The 7,916-nt window shown below is 39.5% G+C and overlaps 1 protein-coding gene across 4 annotated transcripts; it reads left to right on the plus strand.

Annotated features, from left to right (window-relative positions):
• Nucleotides 1-1,948: 1,948 nt before the first annotated feature.
• Nucleotides 1,949-5,390, plus strand: hlx1 (H2.0-like homeo box 1 (Drosophila)). Of its 4 annotated transcripts, none has more exons than XM_067988329.1 (4): nucleotides 1,949-2,511; nucleotides 3,020-3,184; nucleotides 3,818-4,002; nucleotides 4,567-5,390. In XM_067988329.1, the coding sequence occupies exons 1-4, from the start codon at nucleotides 2,049-2,051 to the stop codon at nucleotides 4,888-4,890; spliced, it is 1,137 nt and encodes a 378-aa protein (XP_067844430.1). In that variant the 5' UTR covers nucleotides 1,949-2,048; the 3' UTR covers nucleotides 4,891-5,390. The 4 variants fall into 4 exon arrangements, with proteins under 4 accessions (XP_067844430.1, XP_067844429.1, XP_067844432.1 ...); XM_067988328.1 differs by having other exon boundaries at nucleotides 1,950-2,511; nucleotides 3,815-4,002; XM_067988331.1 differs by having other exon boundaries at nucleotides 1,950-2,511; nucleotides 3,020-3,118; nucleotides 3,815-4,002.
• Nucleotides 5,391-7,916: the final 2,526 nt, after the last annotated feature.

Raw genomic sequence — 7,916 nt, forward strand, 5'->3', positions numbered from 1 at the left:
ATTGCCACTTACTCACGTCACACTATTGTCATGCTTTACTTCTACTGTATCGCAGTTACAGACATTGACTAATAATTGGATTTTACTCATGGATTCCAAACAAATTGAAAACGAAAATATTTTCTAACAATTTTAATATTAATGGACTGATTTCTGGTTAGAGCAGCGGTTTTCAATTAATAAGGCTTTATCCACGTGAAAATAAAATGCTATTTAAGACACCTAGACGTGAAGTTAAAATTGTCCTTCCCCTGCTAGTCAAAATGGTTCCTTTTTTTGATTAAAATGCGGATTGTTGATTTTCCCTGGAGTGCTGAGGTTTACTTCTGGTGTTTTTGGTTCAATTTTTCTATAGCAAATTTAGATTCACCAGAACTGCAGGGAACAGTTCTGAAAGTGGAGTTCTCTTTTTTTTATTGGTGCAAGGACTGAAGTCGGTCCCTTCAGATTGCTTTCCCTTCTTTCTGTGACACATTTCATGTACTGGAGCGGATTTGCGTCACAAGTACAACTTGCGAGACGAGATAAAGTTGCACAAATATTGAAAACGGAAGTTCTACCAGTCATTATAAAGTTTTTCTCCGGAAGAAATAAGGATTTCTGCTGTATCCTAAAATACTAAACGGGTTCTATTTTAAGAAAATCTAACAGGCATATCCGCTCATTTACTGCGCGTTTAAGCACATCAAAACAGGATGGCTATCAACGATGTGAACTTAATAGAGCTCGACGTTTCCTCCACTCTGAAGACTGATCTAGGAAAAAAAAAGTCTTTATATATTTCCAGTTTAAACAAATACTTAAAAATGTACTGACTACACATAAAATAAGATGCTTGCCATTGTTACAGAGACACGTGATAATAACCCATTTGCAGTAGGGTATTGTTATTAAACCAATAATAGGGGGTTAAGGTTAGAGTAACAGACAAATCCAGGCCAATAACGGTTTTTAAAAAATAATACGCTATTGTTATAAAGCCAATTGCAGGAGGTTAGGGTCAAATGCAAATGTACTGCATTGTGAGTGAGGTTAGGGGCAGTGTTAGAGGTACGCGGGGAGTGGTACTGTTTTTGAAATAAATATGACACGTGCATTTGCAGTAAGAAATGCATTTATTAAGTTGCTTTTTGGTACAGCACATTCCTAAATTAGCAATTGCACCCAAGACTCTACAATTTAATATTTCGGGTTGAAATATGATTTGTGCCTTATTTAAGTGACAATATTTCTCCTACCAGTTTTCTCCTCTCCCCACCTCTCCGGAAGGCATTTACTCGTTGCTGGGATACGGGTCCATGGGCGCTGGGTGCCCTCTGGTACCTCGCCAAATTATCATAATTTACATTATTTTAAAACATAGAACTATTTTCTCATGTTATATACGATCTGATGCATTCATGAAAAAACGTAACACCGTGGACATCAATATAAATTAACTTTAAACAGTCTCCTTTTGAGTCTTTGAAATACTGTTGGCTTATTCCTAGATTCGTTAAAGACACACAAGCCTACAACAGTTGTACTTGTGTTTGCGTACAAGATAAATCTCAACAATATTCAAGCATTATATTAAAAGAATTAGCAAGGACAGGGAATTTTGCAGTGTTCACATCATCATTTTTCATTATAGGGACTGATTGCAAGCGTTGATTTCAGCCACTTATGACTTTCATTGTTGCAGTTGTTTGTGTCAAAAATACCTTAAAATAATTTTGCTTCCAGTGAATTACAGCTTTAAAGTCTGATGGACTTCCTCAGTTGCAGCTGCAGTGCAGTAGGCGGAGTCAGTAGCTCCAAAGGTCTCACTGCCATTGGGTGCGCTGGGAGTACGGGGAGCCAATCATAGTTGAATAGTGGCAACTTCTTCCCAAGCCTACTTGAACTCTCTGCCAAATGTGCAGATGAGTTTTAGGAAAGTTTTTTAGTTCGCAAAGTCAAGTTCCCCCCGCCCCCCCCCCCATAAGAAGTCTATTTTAGATCGTATCTTTCACATTTACATCCTAATTGTTATTTCAAAGAAGGGCAAACCGAGGGAGGATTGCACAATGTACACCACAGGACTAGCTCCATATTACGCCAGTAATTTCAGCCTCTGGTCCGCCTATTGCTCGAATGGCTTTTTGGATTCGGTGAAGAAACCTTCCTTTTGTATCGCGGACATCCTGCATCTGAGCGACACCGAGAACATGCCGGCCGCCCCGTCGCCTCTGCCAGGATCATCGGCCGTTGTGGCTCATCTGAGCGGACCACACGCCATGCAGACCTCGAGTTCCCCTCTGCGTCCCACGCCCGTAGCCCCGGAGCATGTCGGCGGCTTCACTCAGAGACTTTCCCCGGCCTCTCCCTACCATCGAGTCCCCGCCATCTGCACTTCCTCATCGGCTAGGATTCACCCCGGCTCGATGCAGCAGCTTCCCGCGCCCTCCAGCAAAGACCTCAAGTTCGGCATTGACCGCATTCTATCCACGGATTTTGACTTTAAAATCAAAGACTGCAGTAGTTTACGAGGTAAGACAGGCCAGGCACAACCCAGTCGTTTTCACTTCAAACACGAATAACAATATAAAAACAACGTCTTAGCAAAGTGACACTCTCATTTTAAAGATTTAAAATCAGCATCAATTGCTTGGGAAATTGATGGCAAATAACGGATTGCTTTCTGGGCCGGTTATAGTACCACTTTTAGCCTGCATTTAAGCATTTTATTTGTGCCCGTGTAAGAGGGTGGGTGGATCGTTTGGAAAGTAAGAACCAAAGTAACAGGGGTCAGTCAGAATGCACAATGGATGTCTGTGGGATTTGTCTTTGCTGGGAGTACGTTTCAACCTGGTTTCTGTAAATAGACGTCTCGCTTTCCTCACTTGCTAACTTTTTATACGTTTCGGATTCTGTGACAAGCATAAACTGATATTTAGAGTAGTCATTGTTTTGAGAATTGACCGAACTCAATTTGAGACTGGTTTTAAAAGACACCAATGACACGCTAACGTACCCTGTTCTCCATTTACCATTGCAGATCTCACCTCTCTAATGGGCACAAGTCGCCAGTCTGGAGTCCACCTCTCTGTGCAGAGTTCCGCCAGCCAGTTCTTTGCGTCCCTGGACCCTGGACTTGGTGAGCCTCCCTCAGTTTTGAACTCCAGAACCTCGTCCCAGCACCATTATCAGGACTCTTTTCCAGGTTAATAGTCTTAATTCGCCAATTTTCGTCACAGAAAAAAACAATCTGCATCAGACCTGCTCCTTACAATATTTCAAAATTCGAAGGCGATCACTTCACAGCACAGTATTAAACGCACATTTAATCTCAGGGAAATAATTATGCTTACGTAAGGTAAACTTATCACCACTCGATAAGATATGTGCCATAAACCTGCAAAATCTTTAGTATCCTATTTATAACCCGTTTATTAAGTCTAATTTTATGATTTTAAAAACCCAACAAACCAATAATCCTATCCTGCATGTGGACCGGAGTGATTAGAACAGTTCGATGATATTTACAATTCATTTAAAGAAAATGATCCGAGCCGATGAAGTTACTAACGATATAACGGCACATGGAGTCAAACCGGGAGCAGCGCCCTTTCAGCTTGCAATAGTGGAACTGTCAAACTGCAACAAACACACCAGAATGAACATCTCAGCTTCTAACTCCTGAAATTAGTAACAACGCGTGTTATTTTAAATTATTGGTCTTCAGTAAAGTTTAGACATCATATTAGAAGCAAATTTGTTTATTTTGTTCTTTAAAAGAATGACAGGACTTCTTGTAACATTAACTCTAATGCTACTTTTTTATTTTAACTAGCAGGGCCCTACGCTGTTCTAACGAAAGACACCATGCCCCAGACGTACAAAAGGAAACGCTCCTGGTCCAGAGCCGTCTTCTCTAATCTGCAGAGAAAGGGACTTGAGAAAAGATTTGAGATCCAAAAGTATGTGACCAAACCTGACCGGAAGCAGCTCGCAGCGATGCTGGGATTGACTGATGCGCAGGTTAGTGCTTAAAATATCTGATGATTTGATACAAAAACCTGTTTGCACAATCTTTAAGCACAGTAGCAATTTGGAAATGCTGACACTAGGTATATAATTGTTTTAGAATTCGTTACAAAACCAGCCGTAAAAAGTTCAAGGATGTAGATTCAGAAGTAGGCAACGTTAAAATCACAGCCAGTACAGTAGTTCCAGAAAGTACCCAATTTGACATTGAATTCACACGGGCTTTCGACCTCTATTTAGTGCCAATGCTTTGATTATTAATAGAATGTGGTACTTTTCACATGAATGAAGGTGCAACGTGGCCTTTCTGAAACTGTTAAACGGTGACCACACTGCTTTATGGAGTTGTAAAGCTCTTAGTATAGAGGAAGTGGTCACTTGTGCAAAAACCAGGGCCGCATTTTGTAACGTGGATATGTGCGTGAGTCAATGGAGCTAAAAACCAACCCTGTGCGAACATTTTAACCTTCTGGGGCCGAGCAGAGAGGAAATGATCGGTCTTTTTAAAATTAGTGATTTATTTTTTCTAATTTGGGGACTTTGTCCTTCTCTCACTAGGTGAAAGTATGGTTCCAGAACAGGCGGATGAAGTGGAGGCACTCAAAGGAAGCTCAGGCACAGAAGGAGAAGGAGAAGGAGCAACTGGAGAAGCCAGTCTCTCTGGAGGGAGAACAGCGTGTGAGGGAGAACCAGACTGACAGCGAGAAAAGTGACTCCGAATCGACTGACGTTAATGAAAAAGACATTGAGGTGAACGATTGTCCCGATCACAAGGCCACTGTTATCAGATCGGGGCTCGCCCCCTTAAGTACTGCAGTGTCAAAGCAAAGCGTCTCACCGGCACAAAGTGCCCCAGCATCTCCGTCGCAAATTGTGCTATAAATGTGAAAATAATTTTAACCCCCCCCCCTCAACAGGATTACCACGATGTAAAGGACATTTTCAGAAGAAAAGAGTAAGTTATATTGTTGCGAAAGGAAGGCGGGAAATAGACCATACTCTCAACTTCCTACCTGTAAATTGCACATATGTAAATACATGGTTTGACACGCGAAATCATACAGACTTGTTTAAAAATCTCTTTTAGGAGTGAATGTTTTTGTATTATAAGTTTTAATGTTTTGACATTGATTTCCATTTGCTTAATGTATACCCAGCTGGATTATTAGAGGCACCGGATTTATAAATATTAGGTTGGACAAAACTTTTTTTCAACACCTCTTTTTGCGCTACCACCGTGTATTAACATTCAGAACAGTGATGATCTGCTCTTACCAAGTCTGTTCACTTAGTGATGCCCAATATTTCCTTTTAATGCCAGTTGATTCAAAAGATTGCACTGATCGTAAATACATCTAATAAAATGGGTATACTGTTTTAAAGGACTCTTCGTTGTACTTGTCAGCGACCTCTTTGCCATCTTCTGTTCCTCAGCAAATATATACCCTAAGGAATACTGCACCAGAGGTTAAGATATTTGCTACCTGAATTTGGGAATTTTATTAAATATATTCTAATATATTTATTGACGTTCTTCGGACTTCATAGGGAAAATCATTGCTATTCTTCCTTAATCACACTTGCTACTATGTTATAAAAGCTAATTTAGTTTTAAAGTACGTTAGTAACATTTAAGTTTACTAAATGAATCTTTATTTTGATAGCTTATCTTTCCCCTTTTTATTTTTGTATTGGAATAAATTACATGCATGATAATGTAAAGACGCCCCTCCATGAGATTCTTTTGGGACTGTGCTCAGAAAGCAGGAAAGGATTTCTCTATTATTAATATTGTTTTTAAAAAATAACCCTAATAATAGCCGCGCTAGTGGTTACTGAATTGACGTTTTAAAAAAAAATCTACGCTATTACTTCCACTGGTGTACTCAATATATTAAAAAGAGATTAATTGTTTCTCAGTAATGCTTTTTAATGGTTAATCAGCAACACCAACATGCATTTATATAGCGCCTTTAACGTAGTAAAACGTTCCAAGGTGCTTATTTTAAGAGAGGCAGGCTTTAATACGGCACGAGCATTTTTCTATTTTAACAAACAATTTCGTTTAAAAAAACATAACTCTGAGTGCGCTTTATCTTTAACCTTATCTATGACAGGCTTGTCACCAGACTAATGTTTATGTAACTGGCCCGTGCCATGCGACCGTGCGGCCCCAGGGATTGGGTGCACGGGACTGCAGCCCGGTACGATCCATATCAATGAAGGAGTCCTGACCTCTGCACTCCCTCTCTGGATCCTTCACCTCGCCACACTCGCAAAGGACACCAACAACAGATTTACTGCTCGTTGTTATATTTCAAGTCAAACCTATATATCGGGGTGTTACTTGTGGGAGGGGGATGGAAACAATCGCAGACAGATTCGTCAATTTTAAAAGATTTATTTTAGCGGCTTAAAACGATATGTAGTGAAGTATTTCACAGGAGCCCTTAGTCTAGGCCCTCTGCAGACCTATTTTATGTTATAGTCTCTGAGTTCCAGCGATACTCCAGCTAATTGCAATGTGCAATATTTATAAATTGTTTAATCTTATTAACCATTTACTAACCGACCCCTTCACAAACAAAAAAAGCGAGCACACCAATATCAATAGCGTGGAATACAGATAGGGACACTGCTGTTGATAAAAGACCAGGTATGACTTAATCATTCGATTATATTTTAAAACATAGCTCGATCTAATAATAAAAACTTTTGGAATGTCAATTCCCAGTAAATGTGCGAGTACATTGAACTTTCCCTAGTTGGCATTTTTGGAACACTGCCAATGTAGCTCACCGAGGCTATCTTGACGTATCGTTGACAGAAGGCAGCAAGGTTTGGAGCTGTGAAAGTAAAACCAGGCCGGGTTCCGCTTTCTCCACCTACTTGGGCTTGACTTTGAAAATTCCCCAAATCAAATTTACAGAATGAACTTTTTTTTTAAATTAAAGAGACCCAGGCATGATTTTTAGTTTCTAGCAGTCTGAATATAAAATGTCTCAAATCCGCTAGCAAACTCTCTGATTCTTGGCCTATTTAATTGCCATGTTTTAAATGAGATCTGTCAACATTAGAGAAATGCTAGGAGTGGGATTTATGATTTTTAAAAAGTGAATCAGATCATAAACACATATAAATGGAGCCGTGTTCATTTTAACGACGAGAATTATCGCAATATATGTTACACTTTAAAACAGGTCGAGTGAGTCTTGCTCCAAATGAGTGACATTTGACACGTGTGTTTATTAAAAATACTGTAACCTTAATGGCGTGACCCAGTGAAAATGCAGATTATAGGAGGTAGGCTAATGACCTTTCAGCCCTGGACCACCAGTACTGATCTAGGACTGTCTGCATAAAACCGTGCAGTTATTATGTTTCCCTTTTGCGGAATCGGAACATTATAAAGGGAAACGGGAAATTAAATACATTTACCTTCCCAACTCAGAAAGTCCTGAGGTTAACTGTGATATTTTGCATGAACAAAATGGTAAGACATTAAGCAGCCTTCCAAATTTATAAATGCTTTCAACACAAACAATAAAGTGGTCATTTTATACGCAAATGGAAACAAAGCAAGTATAGAGGCATATTTAAGCCCTTAGTTACAATATTTATTTGACTATCCAATTTGCCACAGCAGACGGTGATATTGCCACTTGTTACTTCCCAGTACCAATTTAACAGAGTTTCATCTACTTTTATTAGGGCAGCGCCAAGTGGTTTGGTTCTGATTGCAAGTATGATTTTTTTTAGTTCAATGAATAATTGCTACGCAAAAAAAGATAAGCAAAGCACGAGGAAATTGAAGGATAACGATACTATTAAAAATAGATGCTCATCAAAACATTTGTTGTTACTTCAACAAAGATGTAAACTTTAATTTATCCATTTAGAAAACCTGT

The sequence above is a fragment of the Heptranchias perlo genome, chromosome 8, assembly GCF_035084215.1.
Source record: "Heptranchias perlo isolate sHepPer1 chromosome 8, sHepPer1.hap1, whole genome shotgun sequence".
In the NCBI taxonomy this organism is placed as follows: Eukaryota; Metazoa; Chordata; class Chondrichthyes; order Hexanchiformes; family Hexanchidae; genus Heptranchias; species Heptranchias perlo.

What these genes read in the sequence shown, in the direction of transcription:
- hlx1 (XM_067988328.1), top strand. Translation starts at nt 2,049, where the DNA reads ATGTACACCACAGGACTAGCTCCATATTACGCCAGTAATTTCAGCCTC. An exon ending in AGACTGCAGTAGTTTACGAG is followed by an intron (nt 2,512 to 3,019) that starts GTAAGACAGGCC and finishes TTACCATTGCAG; the next exon opens with ATCTCACCTCTCTAATGGGC. An exon ending in TGGGATTGACTGATGCGCAG is followed by an intron (nt 4,003 to 4,566) that starts GTTAGTGCTTAA and finishes TTCTCTCACTAG; the next exon opens with GTGAAAGTATGGTTCCAGAA.